General features: G+C 36.5%; 1 protein-coding gene across 15 annotated transcripts in view; it reads right to left on the bottom strand.

Annotated features, from left to right (window-relative positions):
- Nucleotides 1-17,676, bottom strand: part of LOC135221971 (cyclin-dependent kinase 14-like) — a 237,740-nt gene that overhangs the window by 76,833 nt on the left and 143,231 nt on the right. For 4 of the 15 annotated variants that reach the window (XM_064260040.1, XM_064260041.1, XM_064260042.1 and 1 more), the window contains 2 exons: nt 12,302-12,346; nt 11,200-11,247 (listed from right to left, as the gene is read on the bottom strand). The exons of 7 other annotated variants lie outside the window; for them this stretch is intronic. In XM_064260040.1, coding sequence (XP_064116110.1) covers nt 11,200-11,247; nt 12,302-12,346 — 93 coding nt within the window. The remainder of the gene's footprint in view (nt 1-11,199; nt 11,248-12,301; nt 12,347-17,676) is intronic. 4 more of the 15 variants (XM_064260043.1, XM_064260044.1, XM_064260046.1 and 1 more) reach the window with 1 other exon arrangement.

The following is a 17,676-nucleotide window of genomic DNA, read 5'->3' as shown; positions in this document are numbered from 1 at the left end:
TTTTGCTTGTAACACTAGTCAGGTTACTACTGCAGTGTCTCGTTTTCTAGCATCAGGTTTAATACTACTCAGTTTGCTAGGAGTTTTATCTTGGTTATAACTGAAACGTGGAATACCTTGGTCAGTGAAGTTGTGGAATCTTCTGATCTCCCAATGCTTTAGCAAGGAACAAATTCATTACTGCTCTCTGCTGACTACATATGAATGTCAGATGTGTCCGTTTTATTTTCTATCTCATATTCATTTATCCCTTTTCCTATACCTTGTCTTTTTCTGCGGGCTGATTTTTTAAGAAATCCTCTTGGGTTTACTAGTCTGTTGACTGTCTATAAGGATTTTCAGGTGAAGATTTAAAAAACGAAAGAGAAATGAAAAGATGGAGAATGGGGAGAAGTGTTTTTAGCAGTTTCCATGTGTGTTCTGCTAGGCTTGGACAGTATAAGAGGTTTTTTGTGCTGGGTGAATGTAGGTATTAGAAAACAGATAGTGTTTGCATGGAGTTCCTAGAGTATATTAAAACTGGGAGAAGTTAATTGAAACGTTTGAAAAGGGCCATGGCTGTTGAAAATACATGATTTTCAAACAGAAAATTCTTAAATATACTTGTGAAAGAAAAATTGTGAGATGAAGTTTATAGGCTAATGTGTTGTTAGTGTATGATAAGGAAGTGAGAAGAACAGTGAGAAAAAGGATGCCCAATTTTCTGGGAACAAAATAATGGAAACAGGAGTATATGGGGATCATGCAAAATACAGGATGAAGTTTTATGGTCAGAAGGGAGTATTTGCAGTTACTGGATATTTACCGGGAATAAAAACATCAAGAGTGCATAACTCGGTTAACGTAGGAAAAACTGAGGTACAACTGAATAACACAAGATAGTACATAGAATGATGGATATGGTACCAAAGAAGGGTGTAGATAAAAATAAGGCAAGTAATGAACATAGAAAGGTGGATACAAGCAATTTCTTTGCTTAGAGAAATAAATGCAGAAAGAAAGGATTTACATATCAAAAATTAGCGCAGAAAGCTGTTGTCTGATCAGACTGAGTATTTTGTGGAGGATAGAGGAGAGGCACACATGAACGAACCAACAGTGAAAAAGTGATATTTGAGATTGCTTGTGGAACTGTTACAGATGTAAGGAAGGCAATTAGATGATTGAAGAATGGAAAGACCATCAGTGTCGACGGGTTACTAGCAAAATGCTATGCTACAGTATGAGGGTAAAACTAAGACTGAATGGCTGATCAGGATGTCATGGCAAGTTTGGAAGAGGGAAAAGTTCATAAGAAATGGGCTGGAGGAATAATTGTTCTTTTGTACAAAAATAAAAGGTGACAAAGGAGACTGAAAATTATTTGGACATAACATCATTTAGTATACCTTGAAGGTTTGTAGCATGATTAGGAAAGTAAATCAGACAACAGAAGGACTGAGAGCGTAAGAACTGTGTGGGTTGAGACAGGGAAGAGGGTTTACAGATTGTTTGTCATGAAACAGTTAAGTAAGGAAGTCAGGCCATGGATGGAGCTATATTTGGCACATTTTGACCTATAAGAAGTTCTTGTTGTAACTGATAGTCATGCGATGTAGGAGGTATTGAGGATGGACGGCATATCACCAAAAATTTGTTGTGAGCACTGAAAAGTTTCATGATGGAAGAAAAGCATGTTAGATTATGTTGATGGCAGTTACTGGTTTTGTGTAAAAGTGATATGAGACACGAGGGTTTTACCTCCAATACTCTCCATATCCATGCGGATGGAGTGTTGCTTGACGTAAGAAAAAGGACAAAAGATGTAGGTGCATGGTTGTGTTGTGAAGTAAGAAACAGATCATGAATAAAGTTTGGAATGACTGATGCAAGCAGATGCTTCAAGAACTGATTGGATTTGTGAAGAGAAGCTGCAGATATCAGTCAGTTAGTTTGGAAGTCTTTGCAAGGGGAGAAAGTGGAAATATGAGTCATATGAGGCTGTGTGGAAACCAGAATATGAACAATGAATGCTAATGAATAGAAGCAAATAACATTTCAGACACCACTGCCTCTGTATGTCCTATCAGTCCCAGAGTCCCAGCTGTGATAAGAAATATTTTCATTCTTATACGGTCTGTGAAGTTACTATTCATGCTGTTGTTCTAAAGCTGATGTAATAATAAAGTAGAACACTTGCAGTTTTACATGGCATTTTAAAAAGACGAAACATAAACATAAAGAGTCAGAATAATGACAAGAAAATTGCTGAAAAAGACACATCAGTGGCCTAAGTGACAAGCGTTGAATTCTGGATGACACATTGTCATGGTAATTGCTGTATAGCAAAGAAAGATAGAGGAAAGGAAAATGCAACTTCGAGAAGTTCTGCAACAAGGAGGCATTCACGCCCGTGTTGGAGGCGCCTGTTCTCGCGGTTGTTCTGGAATCGTTGGGCGTGTTGTGGAGAGCAACACGTGCCTAAGTGTCGTGAGAAACGCAGCGAAATATGATGCAATAGTCTGTCGAGATTCTTCAAATCGTTCCCGCAATCTCGGGAGTCTGTGACGTTCGCCGGATGCCTTATAAATATGACTGACAGAGTAGGAGAAGGCAGAGATCATCAGTTAGTCACAGAGTGAGAGATCATCAGTAAGAGCCACAGATCAGATTATCAGCAGAGATCATCAGTAAGATCCACAGATCAGATTATCAGTGAGAGATCAGCAGCAGAGATCACCAGAGAGGGATAAGAGAAGGACGACGAAGGATCAGAGAGAAAAAGGCGCTCGCGAGTTTGATCGGATTCTGGTCAAGTCGTCCGGGAGTGGACGACCGAGGCATTTCGATGTAGAGCAAACCTTCGGAGAAGAAACGTTCTACAAGAGGTTTTGGGGAGTTCCTGCCCTTCAAGTATCAAGAGTAGACATTGTTTTCTGCAATACGGTGTCAAGAAGACGTCTGAAGTATAGTTCTCCTTTTGTGAAGCCATCGCTTCGAGCATTAATTTCCGTCAGCTGAAACTTGCAAGTATTAACATTTCCTCACTGTTCCCCCAGTTCACGCATTGTAAGATTTTGCTTTTTTATGTAAATAGGAGATACCATTCTGCATTTATCTTTGTTAGTAAGCTTGTAAATAAACCTTTGTTGTGTTAGTGTTTCTTTCTATATTCGTATCCCCAGTTTCAACTGTTGGCGTTGAATTCTTTTTGTTTATCATTATAACGAACTTGGAGCGGACCTCTCTCTCTAGTCGGTTCGTAACATACATCAATGCATCATGAGTGAATCAAAGAACTGATTCACACAGGTATTTGAGGGTAAAAGTAACAGATGACTGTTAGATGAGTAAGAGGTGAATCAGGAAATAGGCGAGTTAAGGAAGCTAGCTGTGAGTGAGTGTATAAGAAACACTGAAAAGAACTGGACTTTCTGTGGGAGCTAAAATTGGAAGACATTCTGGAAATAAACGGATGGTGAATGTGAATGAAAGTAGAGGATGGTGAGGAGATCATTGTCTTTCTAGAATATGTCACGTACAAAGAACTGGCGGAGGAAAAACTACGCGAGTAGTACGAGGAAGAAGGAGATTGATGATGTAGAAAGTGCTTGACGGATGGATAATGAGGAAGTGGAAATAGAGAGATATTTCTTACAAGACGAAGGTGAATGGGGCAATAAGTGCAAGATTCCTCGATGTGCTGCTGATGAGCCTGTTTTTATTTTGCTAGTGTCAGAAATGACTATTGCAGACATTTCCACATGGGTTCATCCATGTTTTAGCTGTTTAATCATAAACGTGACAGGGACTAATTTGGTGCTTTTCTTAGGATTCCTATGAAGCAAAACATCTTAATGTTAGGGTACCCACGACATATATATTATATATATATATATATATATATATATATATATATATATATATATATATATATATATATAGATATTAGCGACTGCTTTAACCAGCTAAAAGCGGCAGAGTTGTCGCTCATGACGTTTACAACGAACACGAACCTACGAAGTCAAGTGGCCCATTAAATATCATTTAATGGGTTACGAAGTAGCAGTACGGTGCACAGATGATAAAACTCTCGATGAAAAATAAAACTTGTTCTCTCCAATTGGAAACGAAGAGGTCATTAGCCTGAATGGAGAGTCAGACCGAATAAGAGTAAAATGGTCAGGAGGACTAAGAGGCTGAACTCCAACCATAGAAAACCATACTGATCAATACGTACGATCATTTGAAAAGCATGTCACCTAATGCTTCCAGAATACACGGCATTAAAACAGAATTTGTGCCAAAAACCAAATGCTGGGACCTATGAGGTAATTTAGTGCTGAAATGGAAATTGACAGCAAAAAGGTTTGCAAGGTGTAGCAGAGGGAAAACCTCGCAGTTGCACTACGAAAGAGAATATGAACAGAGGTACAGTAAAAGGAATGAAAGGGGTCGCAGCTAGGGGCCGAGGGGATGCTGCAAAGAACCTCAAGTAATACCTATACCGCACCGCATGAGGTGCACTGACGGCACTCATCCCCTACGGGAAATACACAGTACATTGTTGACTACCTTCCTGAGTCTGCAGAGTTAATAGCGTTGGCGATATTTGCCTCAAACTATTCGGCTGAAATTTCCTACACAGTTTGTCACTTTGGATGATTGTAGGGCTTGTTTAAGCTTTATCTCCCGAATCAAATAACTCAACATTACTTCCTTCATTCTATTCTTCTTTCATTTTGATACATTTCTACCTATTTATTTTTTCTTTTTTAACAAGTGGTTTATCTTCTTTCTGTATTTCCCTTTACTTCCTCTTACTTCTTCCTAATGAACACCAATTCTTCGGAAGCTTGAATTTCCATATGAATAGGTTTTACCTACTGAATAATATAATAATAATAATAATAATAATAATAATAATAATAATAATAATAATAATAGTATATGGCGATTTTCTTTCTCTTGTCTACATCTGTAAGGCTTATCTAGTGTCTTCTTAGACAAATTACATTTCAGTATAAAATTTCTACTTCAATTTTGTAGTATTTTGTTAGTTTGTTTGTATGGTGTTTTTGCATTGCATGGGACCAGTGGTTATTCAGCAACGGGAACAACGGCTTTACGTAACCTCCGAACCACGCCGAGAGTGAACTTCTATCACCAAAAATACACATATCTCACACCTCAATGGAATGCCCGAGAATCGAACTCGCGGCCACCGAGGTGGTTAGTCCAAGACCAAACCGACCACGCCACTAAGGCGCTCTTCAATTTTTAGTAGTTTTTCCTTTCGAATAAGTGCGTGTTACTCACTCCAATGACTATCAGCAGTTACGCGTATACCCTGTCAAGGCATCACGTTGCCACTTTTCCCAGTACCAACAGTAGGACTTGTTTTTTCTTTTTCTTACTTTTCTACAACTGCTTAAGGTATTTATACATTTATCTCTTTAATAATGAATTAATTTTTATTTATTTTTACTCTTTCTTTTACCACATAAGTGCATTTTATTCTTCTGAAGCCTCCTTAACACAGTTATGGCAATTTTTGTTTGCTTATTATGAATTAGTTTTTATGCTGGATAATAATAATAATAATAATAATAATAATAATAATAATAATAATAATAATAATAATAAAAACTAGATGCCAAACTAGCTCCAGGACACATACTGAAGAGTGTGCTACTAGAAACAGCAAACATAGTGGGAAAAGTGATAGACTCCTAAAGAGGCAGGATGCAACCTGGAACCCCACACTATAAAAAGCACCCAGTCGAATTGGATGAATGAATAAATAGATAAATAATAATAATAATAATAATAATAATACATTAAGTTTTACTCCACACTCCCTTAATGTAAATACTTAGAGTAAAGCAAGTTACAAATTGAATTTGTGGGTTTCTTTTCAATCGTCAGAAGAAAACTGAAAGAAGTTTTTGTTTGGTTAATAATAATAATAATAATAATAATAATAATAATAATAATAATAATAATAATATATTCCGGAAGGAGACCCTCTTGTAGACAAGTTTTGTTAAAAATGGTTGCTGCTTCAGCAATATTAATCTTGTAGAGAGTCTTCTCTATTTTTCTGATGACGGCTTCTCATTGTTGCTTAGACTGGCGAGCAACGCAACAAAGGGCATGGTAAAATTCAGTGAAGTCATTTTGGCTTATTATTGCTCACACAATTCTCTCTCTCTCTCTCTCTCTCTCTCTCTCTCTCTCTCTCTCTCTCTCTCTCCAACGCAACGTTTCGTCCAGATCCACAGGACATTTTCCAGCAATGACTTCTGAGGGACTGAACTCCAGTGGTTGTTTGTTTTTTTTGATTAAGTTGACCTTGTATCAGCACGGGCTCTTGCTCACCGAGCAGCCTGTAACGTATTTCCAGTGGCGAGTCCTTCTCCTATATCCTGATGTTGTGGGCTCTCGAGTATGGTCCAGAGAACCCCTCCGGCAAGTTGAGTTTTCATTGGTTCCTGGGAAGGTGACTCATACGTTTTCGAGTCTTACGGAACTTCCCCGGCCGGGAATATCACTAGGAACCTCTTAATTATAAACCAAAATGACTCAACCGAATTTCACCATGCCCTTTGGTGCGTTGCTCGCCACTCTAAGCAACAACGAGAAAGCCGTCATCAGAAAAATAGATAAGACTCGCTTACAGTATTGAATAGTGGCTATAGCAGCAACCCATTTTTTAACCAAAATAATAATAAAATAAATAATATAATCAATAATAATAATAATAATAATATCCAGACATTTGAAGTCATGGATTCGATTCCAACGTTGGATACAAATTTCTCAAAAATAATAATAACAATAGTAATAATACATAGCCTTCCCTATTGGTTTCCCGTCTGTTTTTATAAACTCACAATCAGCATCATTATCATCACAAAAACCAATTATGACCTAAGAGGGAAAACTGCAGCATCTGCACAATTTTCGAAGCTGAGATATGCCACCTACCTATTTGCTCGTGGTTTCGGTGATGATAATGATGCTGATAGTGAGCTTATAAAACCGGACGGAAAACCAATAGGGAAGGCTAAGTATTATTATTATTATTGTTACTGAGAAATTTGTATCGAACTTTATTCATCCAAGTTACTGCAGTTTCAGAATGAACCTCCAATGCTTTCCACGAGTGCTCAGGGGGTCCCATTGGCAGTACCTGCAAAATCAGCGGTAAGGCAGTGGAAAGCTGCAGTGTCAAAGATTTTCCTCGGTTTTGTACTTTTGCAGATGCTGCAGTCTTCCTTTTTCCGGCAGAATTGTTCTGATTTGATAAATGAGTTAATATCCCATCACGTTTGTCATCTTTCGGCATACTAGATTACCATTAATCTGCTAAATACGCGCAACAGATATTAGATATTACAATATATTGTCATCGGTTATGAGAGATTAAAAACAAAAATGCGTGATCCGACATCCTCCTTACTCGAGGCGCACGCTAAAATCTGCGGTTATATAAAGCATTCTTTCACCAACGAAAAGTAAAATAAATACGTTATATTTCATTAGAAATATTTGTTCTGTGCTGTTGAACATACACATTATTTACTTTTTATATTTTCACTCTCATTAATAAATCATGAATATTCTATCCTAAAATTCCTCATCTTTAACTCAACGTGAAACACCTTTGTCAGGCCTTTTCAGACTTCTCAATAGGGCTCTCCTACCCGCCCCCTACCCCACCCCCGCAACGAGAACACCACCAGAAACAAAGGAGTTTGTAGGCTTACTCCCTGAGTAAGCAAAAATGCAATGGAGTTTTCTGTACAGCGTACACTGCTGTATGAAACTCACCCACAGCCCATGAAACTTATCTATCAGCATTTATAAATGCACATTTATTATCTATTAAACACTTATGAATGCACATTTGTTATCTATTTGTATTTAAGGATCCAAATCTCTTATCCATCAGCCTTTACGGATGCATATTTCCTATCCATCAGCATTTACGGATGCATATCTCTTATCCATCAGCCAATATGGATGCATATTTCTTATCCATAAGCCTTAATGGATGTGTATCTCTTATTCATCAGCATTTAGGGTACATATATACATCACCAATGGATACATATCTCTTTCCCATTAGCATTTATGGATGCATATATCTTACCCATCCACCTTTGCAGATGCATATCTCTTATACATCCAAATTTATGGATGCGTATCTCTTATACATCCACATTTATGTATGAGTATCTCTTATACATCCAAATTTATGGATGCGTATCTCTTATACATCAGCATTTATGTATGAGTATCTCTTATCCATCAGCATTTATGGATGTGTATCTCTTATCCATCACAATTTATGGATACATATCTCTAATCCATCGAGCATTTTATGTAGAAAGTATCTCTGATATTCCCGATCAGCATTTATGGATGCGTATCTCTTATCCATCAGCATTTATGGATGAGTATCTCTTATCCATCAGCATTTATGGATGAGTATCTCTTATCCATCAGCATTTATGGATGAGTATCTCTTATCCATCAGCATTTATGGATGTGTATCTTTTATCCATCAGCATTTATGGATGTGTATCTCTTATCCATCAGCATTTATGTATCTGTATCTCTTATCCATCAGCATTTATGGATGCGTATCTCTTATCCATCAGCATTTATGGATGTGTATCTCTTATCCATCAGCATTTATGGATGGATTATCTCCTACCATTCAGCAATTTATGTATTCTGTATCTCTTATCCAATTCAGCATTTTTGGATGTGTATGCTACTTATACCATCAGCAATTCTTATGGTATGAGTATCTCTTATCATCAGCATTATGGATGAGTATCTCCTATGCGCATCAGCAATTGTTATGGTATGAGTTATATCTTATTCCATCAGCATTATAGGGATGGAGTATTCTTATCCATCAGCATTTTATGTGATGAAGTATTTCTTATCCATCAACATTTATTGATGCGTATCTCTTATCCATCAGCAATTTAATGGATGAGGATCTCCTTCCGATCAGCATGCTTTATGGATGAGTATCTCTTATCCATCAGCATTTATGGATGAGTATCTCTTATCCATCAGCATTTATGGATGAGTATCTCTTATCCATCAGCATTTATGGATGAGTATCTCTTATCCATCAGCATTTATGGTGTAGTATCTCTTATCCATCAGCATTTATGGATGCGTATCTCTTATCCATCAGCATTTATGGATGAGTATTCTCCTTATTCCAGCAGCATTATGGAATGAGTATCTCCTTTTTATCCATCAGCATTATGGAATGGAGTATCTTTCCTAGCCATCAGCAGTTTATGGATGGAGATTCTCCTTTATCCTCAGCATTTATTGATGCGTATCCTCTCGTATCCGATCAGCATTTATGCATGAGTATCTCCCTTAATCCATCCAGCATTTATGATGCGTATCTCCTATCCATCAAGCAACTTATGGGAATAACATCTCTTTATCCTCGCAATTATGGATACATATATCTTATCCATCAGCATTTTTGAATGTGTATCTTTTATCCATCAGCATTTTTGAATGTGTATCTTTTATCCATCAGCATTTATGGATGCAATTTCTAATCCATCAGCATTCATGGATGCATATCTTATCTGATGCATATATCTTATCTTTCAGCATTTCTTGATGAATATATCTTACTCTTCCATATTTACAGGTCAATATCTCTTATTCGTCACATTTATGGGTGCACGTTTCTCCTTTGTCAGTATGTATTTATTGGTGCATGTGTATTTCATTATCAGCATTTATGGGTCCATGTTTCTTATTTACCAATATTTAAGCGTGCATGAGTCTCATATAACAGCATTTATGGGTCCGTGTCTTATCCATCAGCATTTATGGGTGTTTGGTTCTTATTTATCAGAATTTATAAGCGCAAATGTTTTATCTATCAGGATTTGTCTGTTGTAATAGCATTCATTGATGCATGTGTCTTCTCTATCAGCAAAAACGAATGCATGTGTCATATCTATTTGCCTTTGTCTTATCTATCAGCATTCATGAATGCCTGTATCATATCTATTAGAATTTACGAGTGCATGTACCACGTCTATTATAATTTATGAATGCATAAATATTCTACTAATATTTATGAGTCCATGTAGCATATCTATTAGTATTTATGAATAGTTTGACTTTTCTATCAGCATTTATGGGTACATGTGTCTATCTATCACCATTTGTGAATACATGTGAAATTCTATTAGAATTTATGAGTGGATGTGTCAAACCTATTAGAATACATGAATGGATGTGTCATATCTATTAGAATTGGAGAGTACATGTGCCACATTTCTTACAATTGATATGTGCATGTATCATATCCATTAGCATTTTTGAGTGCATGTGTCATATCCATTGGAATCTTTGAGTGCAAGCGTCATATCCGTGAGAATTTCTGAGTACATGTGTCATATCCATTAGAATGTTTGAGTGCAGGTGTCATATCCATGAGAAGTTTTGAGTGCATGTGTCATATAGCTGAGAATTTTGAGTGCATGTGTCATATCCATTAGAATTTTTTAGTGCATGTGTCATACTTCCTATAATTTATAAGTGCACGTGTCAAATCTACTAGAATTTATGAGTACACGCGTCATATCTACTTGAAGTTTTAGTACATGTGTTATATCTATTGGAATTTATGAGTACACGTGTCATACCTACTATATTCTTTGGGTACATATGTCCTATAACATTATAACATATGAATGCATATGTCATATTCTATTATAATTGATGAGTGCATGCGTCTTATCAATCAGTATTTGCGAAAGTGAGCAAATATGATTTCATTCGCAGAGATGCTGATATTTTATAGTACCAAGAAAAACAAAGCAAACTTTGACAAGAATAATTCAATCAGGATATTACAAACTCATGGCATAAATAATGTCACAGAGTTCTTCTTCATACACAAACAACTAGAGATCCAGGAACAAAAATATAAAATGTATCCAGTCTACTGGAAGTAAGGCACAAAAATACCATAAATGTAGGAAGTCAAAAGAAAGCGTAAAGAAAATTCATATAAAAGGTGCAGACGTCAAAATCAACATCACAAGAAGTATGTACAGTTTCTACAAAATACAAGAAAAAAAGAGAGTAGAGCAGATTAAAAAGATTCTAAAGCTACAGAATAATAATATAATATCTTGTTGTGACTCCTACCGGATAGCTTGAACCCGTTCTCCTCAAAATCCTCGCTCTTCGAAATGGCTGTTGGGAGAAACCACAAATCAATAAGAAAGAAGAGAGAGAGAGAGAGAGAAACAAACAGGAAAAATAAGAGGAAAGAGGGAAGCCTTGCTTTGTACGCTTGCAGTGGGCCTTAGTCTAGACATAACAAAGCGAATCGTACCAAGAAAAATAAAATGTGGGGCTATTTTGCTCGTTATCTACGCATCGCCTACTCCGAAGTACTAGTACTAAACACGACAGAAGCTCATTAGAACTCCGTGTTTAGTAATAAGCATCGTTTATTAATATGACTTGTCCACCACATAATACAGAAATAGGGTGTCTATAATAGTTTGATCCCCGATGGGCAACAGATTCACATCAACCGATGTCTACGCCAATCCCTTACGACGCTCCTGATTGGCTGTTGATAGGCCAATCACAGGGCTGGAAACTCTCAGTCTCTGGAGAGTGTTTACATAGGCAGGATGTATGTTCCACCCCTCCTGAGGAATACGCCTTTCAAAAGTATCCCTCAGGAGGTGGAGCATACATGCTGTCTATGTGAACTCTCTCGAGAGACAGAGTTTCAAGGCTTGTGATTGGCAATCAGGAGCGTCGTCAGGGACGGGCCTAGACACCAGATGCACGGGTGATGTGAATCTACGATAGTACTAAATACGGCGTCACGAATACTATCTCCTGGTAGTAGGTGACGCGTAGATATCAACAGGCCAAAGTAGCACCACAAAGTGACCCTTTGAAGGCAACTTCACTCTCATGCTGAATGAGTTTTGGAATTTACTCCTTTTTTTTGTCACTCTTTGCAAAGGCACATGCAATGCATCCCACGTCCCAATTTTTCCCTCCCTTCTTTGTGCATTTCACAGAAGAATAACTGAACATGCTTTCGATAGTGCATTCGTATATCTCAAAATGTCTGATGAAAGAGGGCTTTTCATATATATCAAGATTTGGCTACGAGGAACTTTGACTGACAGGAGAAACTCAATAGAGAGAGAGAGAGAGAGAGAGAGAGAGAGAGAGAGAGAGAGAGAGAGAGAGAGAGCAAAACTTAATAAACGATCCCTACCGGGCATTCTGTACTCTCGACTGTAGTCCGCATGTTTCGATACAGCTGGAAGAAAAAGGGGGAAGAAAAAAATGATTGCATTATCTCCCTCATTCTAGAACGATCTCAAAAACATAATACAAAACATAAACATTGACTTAAGCTATGCAATGCAGGAATCACATTAGAATCATCACGTGGAAAAATTAGCAAAAAAAAAAAAAAAAAAAAAAAAAAACCCTGATACAGAGAAATGTGGCGTCTCCATTCTGCACCTGTAAAGTTGCAAGGAAGCATACAAAGGTAAACATAAACAATCAGAAAAAAGCAATAATACATATTAAGACAAACTGAACTGCTCATGGGGAACACGCCTGCAAACAAACCTACATGAAATTGAATGACAACACACTGCCAAGGTTAACCATTTGATCAAACAACAATAATAGTGGAACACAAAATTTGGACCTACGAAGTCATTCATCGCTGGAAATAATGTCGAAAAAATTGGTAGGAGAGGGTGGAAAGTAAGATGGAAGAAACAGAATAAGAACGGAGGTACGGTAAAAGAAATGAAAGGGGTCGATGGGACGCTGCAAAGTACCTTTGAGCAATCCCTACAGTTCACCGCGAGAGGTGCACTGACGGCACTACCCCACTACGGGGATCTAGTGGTGCGAATATGAGTCTTCAATATAAAAGTAGAATGAGACAATTCACTGTTGTCGAGAATTCATTCATAATTACGTATTTAAAAATTCATAACAAAATGATACGTGTATAAATGAGCAATTAACAGATATTTAACAGATATTAAAGACAGATTAAATCTGCGTGATCAGATTACCTAGTGATTAGATCCGCGTTCGCATTTTGGATTGATTATCGACTGATTATGAAATTTGGGTCTTGAGGACCAAGCGCCGGAACCCATCAGGATTATTCAGCGCAATAATGAAGATGAAATATATAATTTAGTATGACAAATTATGAGTAAACCAATGATAAGTGTTTACATATGAAAGTAAAAGAAAAAATGAAGAATGATGATAGAAAATCAATAGAAAAAATTTAACGAAATTTTATATTTAAAAATATATACTTTATAAAATAAAGAGACATGACTAACCAGAAAGGGCTTTAAATGGCTAGGAAAGCGACACGACCAACCAGAATGGACTTCAAAGGGCTAGGAAGGAGACTTGATTAACCAGAAGGACTTTAAAGGGCTAGGAAAGATATATGACCAACCAGAAAGGACTTTAAAGAGCTATGAAAGAGATATGACTAACCAAAAAGGACTTGAAAGAGCCAGGAAAGTGACACGAGTAACTAGGCAGGACTCTAAAGGGCTAGGAAAGAGATATGAAGAACCAGACAGGACTCTAAAGGGCTAGGAAAGAGACAAGACTAACCAGAAAGGACTTTAAAGGGCTGGGAAAGAGATATGACTAAACAAAAAGGACTTTAAATGGCTAGGTAAGAAATATGACTAACCGGAAAGGACTTTAAATGGCTAGGAAAGAGATATGACTAAACAAAAAGGACTTTAAGCGGCTAGGAAAGAGATACGACTAACCATAAAGGACTTCAAAGGGCTAGGAAAGAGATATGACTAACCTGAAAGGACTTTAAATGGCTAGGAAAGATATAAGACTAACCAGAAATGACTTTAAATGGCTAGGAAAGATATATGACTAACCAGAAAGGGCTTTAAATGGGTAGGAAAGACGTTACAACTAACTAGAAAGGACTTTAAATGGCTAGGAAAGAGATATGACTAACCAGAAATGACTTTAAATGGCTAGGAGAGATATGACTAACCAGACAGGACTTTGAAGGGCTAGTAAAGAGACATGACTAACCAGAAAGGACTTTAAAGGCTAGTAAAGAGACATGACTAACCAGAAAGGACTTTAAAGGGCTAGGAAAGAGACATGACTAACCAGAAAGGACTAAAAAAGGCTAGTAAAGAGACATGACTAACCAGAAAGGACTTTAAAAGGCTAGTAAAGAGACATGACTAACCAGAAAGGACTTTAAAGGGCTAGTAAAGAGACATGACTAACCAGAAAGGACTTTAAAAGGCTAGGAAAGAGACATGACTAACCAGAAAGGACTTTAAAAGGCTAGGAAAGAGACATGACTAACCAGAAAGGACTTTAAAAGGCTTAGGGAAAGAGGACATGATACAAAGGAAAGACTTAAAGCTGGAAGCAGCATTGAACCTAACCAGAAAGGACTTTACTTTAGGGCGAGGAAAGAGGGGACATACTAACAGGAAAGACTTTTAAAGGGCTAGAAAGAGACTGTACTAACCAAGAAAAGGTACTTTACAGGGCTAGCGAAAGAGACATGACCAACAAAAGGACTTTAAAGGCTGGTTAGGAAAGAGGAACATTGACTAACCCAGAAAAGGACTTTTTAAAGGGCTAGGAAAGAGGACATGATACCGGAAAGGACCTTAAAGGGTAGGAAGAGGCATGAAACAGAAAGACTTTACAAGGCTAGGAAGGCAGACAAAATGACCTAACCGAAAGGACTTTAAAAATTTAACAGGGCTAGGCAAAGAGACTAATGACCAACCAGAAAGGACTTTAAGGGCCAGGAAAGAGACAATTGGACTTTAAACCAGAAAGGACTTTAAAGGGCTTAGGAAAAGAGACATGAACTAACCCAGAAAGGACTTTAAGGCCTAGGAAGAGACAAATGGACTTAAACAAAAGACTTTTCAAAAGGGGCTAGAAAAGACATTGACTAACAAAGAGGACTTTACAGGGCTAGGAAAGAGACATGACTAACCAGAAAGGACTTTAAAAGGCTAGGAAAGAGACATGACTAACCAGAAAGGACTTTAAAGGGCTAGAAAGAGGACAAATGACTAACCAGAAGACTTAAGGGTAGGAAAGAGACATGACTAAACCAGAAAAAGACTTTTACAAAGGCTGGAAAGAGACATTTGGAAACTAACCAGAAGGACTTTAAAGCGGCTAAGGAAAGAGACATGACCAACAGGAAGGACTTTAAAGGCCTAGGAAAGAAAAGGACATTTGACTGAACAGAAGACTTTAAGGGCTAGGAAAGAGACATGACTAACCAGAAAAACTACAGGGCCTAGAAAAGGACATTGGACTTTACCAGAAAGACTTTAAAGGGCTTAGGAAAGAAGACATGACTAACCAGAAAAACTTTACAAGGGCCTAGGAAAGAAAGGACATGATAACCAGAAGGCTTTTAAAAAGGCTAGGAAAGACCGAATCTTGGGCAAGGCCAGAGAGATATGGGTTTATGAAATCATCACCCACTGAGCCCTTTGATATTTTAGCAATAAATCACATATCTGGTACGCAGCCAACTGCAGTGGAAGTACTGCACATACATTTTAATATTAATATATAGAGTTAAGAATGTTTTAGTGAGTGATTATAAAAGTTGAAATATGGCCTGAATAAAAAAAAATTATTGTAAGAATTCTATTTTGTTCAAGGTCTTATATATTCTCGCTTGTCCCAGATCATGAGTAATTATCAGTGATGCATCCATAGAAATCTAAACAGATTATAATTAATTTCTAATATTCTGCTTATATTTCAAGAGGAGTGCAAATCATTTCTACGTACAGCTAAATTCGGCAAGGACGTTAAACTTTTTTTTTCTTTTTTTTACAAAAAAGACACCTATTAGTTTTTGCTGTTAATACGATCATATCTCAAGCATGGCCTGAAATATGTATAGAGAAGTTGAACAGCAATTTTGTTTAATGGACACATTTCTAGGGTGGTTACATTAGGCTCAGGTTTTCAGGCAAATATGAGAATTTCTGAAAACTTGAGCCAAACTGAATTTATAATGGATGGTTACACTTTCTAGGCAGTTGCATTTAGCAATTCCAGTGAGTCATTCTTGATAAAACAAGGCGTGATCTGACCTCCAGCTTACTCGGGGCGCATGCTACAATTTATGGTCAAATAGGAAGTTGTTTCACCAACAAATATTAAAATAAATACGCTATATTTTATTAAAAATAATTTTTTTGTACTGGTTACCATGCACATTATTTGTTTTTATATTTTCATTCTAGTAAATAAATATTAAATACCCTATCTTTAACTTAATGCGAAACACCTCTTTCAGAACTGTTGTAGCCTTCCTCCTTCCTTCCTGCCTCCCTCCAACAACAACAACAACAACAACAACTAAGTTGTTTATAGGCTTACTCCCCGAGTAAGCGGTAAGTTAAACAAAAATGAATCTTCAGTGGAAATCATAAAGGAGTTTCATTTTAGTGCCAAATTTCACTTCATACTTCAATGTAAGTCTGAATAACGTCTAAACAATTTGAACAAATTAATTTAGCCTTCTTCATAAACTTTTTATCTTTAGGAAAGTCTGGATAATACCAAAAGACAAGACAAAAAATACATTTTAAAAGAAAAGAAAGATGTCGAATTAACCTCGCGCTGTATTTAAAGTTAAGTCAGAATAATTTTTGGAGAAAGAGAAAAAAATTGATTTTTAACTAACTGAATAGTTTTATCTTCTTCTCTGCTTAAAGACTGACCAGAAATGAGTAATTTCTTATTCCTGAAATGCCCTACATATGGTGAAGCAAGTCTGTATTATGTTCTTTAGTCGAAAAGAAACTATTTTTCCAAGAATGTTTCGTTTTCTAGGATTCAACTAGTACTCAAAGGCAAACTGATGAAACTAATTTTTGGGAGAAATTGTTTTATATATATATATATATATATATATATTATATATATATATATATATATATTATATATATATATATATATATATATATATTTTCGTCAAATTAATGTTCTGTTCCGATGCAACTATGCATATCGCCTAAAGAAGTTGAACGGGTGTTAACTTGAAAATAAAGATGGTTTTTTCTTTTTGCTAAATTTCAATTGAAATTCTAAGGCAATTAATTTTCAATCAAGTTCTCAAGAAGCTGCAAAAAGAAAGAAAAAAAAATTCTAGTAGAAAGGACACTTTTATCATTGATAAATTCTAGGAAAGTCTCAACAATTGTAACAAGTGGGTTACATTTTGTGGGGTAGGGGGTGGTGTGGTGATGTGTCTAAATATTTTTTAACAAGGCTGAAATATCATGAAATTTTATTTAAAACGATAATTTTTTCTTATATTTGAAGGAAGGTCTGAACATTTTCTGAAAAGAAAAAAATACGTTTAGATGAAGGATCATTTGAATTTTGCTAAAAATCACCTTATATTTGAAGACAAGTCTAAAAATTGCCTATAAAAGCTTATCATGTCAGAATGATCGTTTTAGAATATATACATTCATTGACAAATGACCCAGCGGCATTTCATAATCTATTAAACCTTAATAGGTTTTTATTGGTATTAGATAATGTAATTAT

The sequence above is a fragment of the Macrobrachium nipponense genome, chromosome 3, assembly GCF_015104395.2.
Source record: "Macrobrachium nipponense isolate FS-2020 chromosome 3, ASM1510439v2, whole genome shotgun sequence".
Classification (NCBI taxonomy): Eukaryota; Metazoa; Arthropoda; class Malacostraca; order Decapoda; family Palaemonidae; genus Macrobrachium; species Macrobrachium nipponense.
The sequence above is the reverse complement of the archived record's forward strand: the minus strand, read 5'-3'. Positions and strand labels throughout refer to the sequence as shown.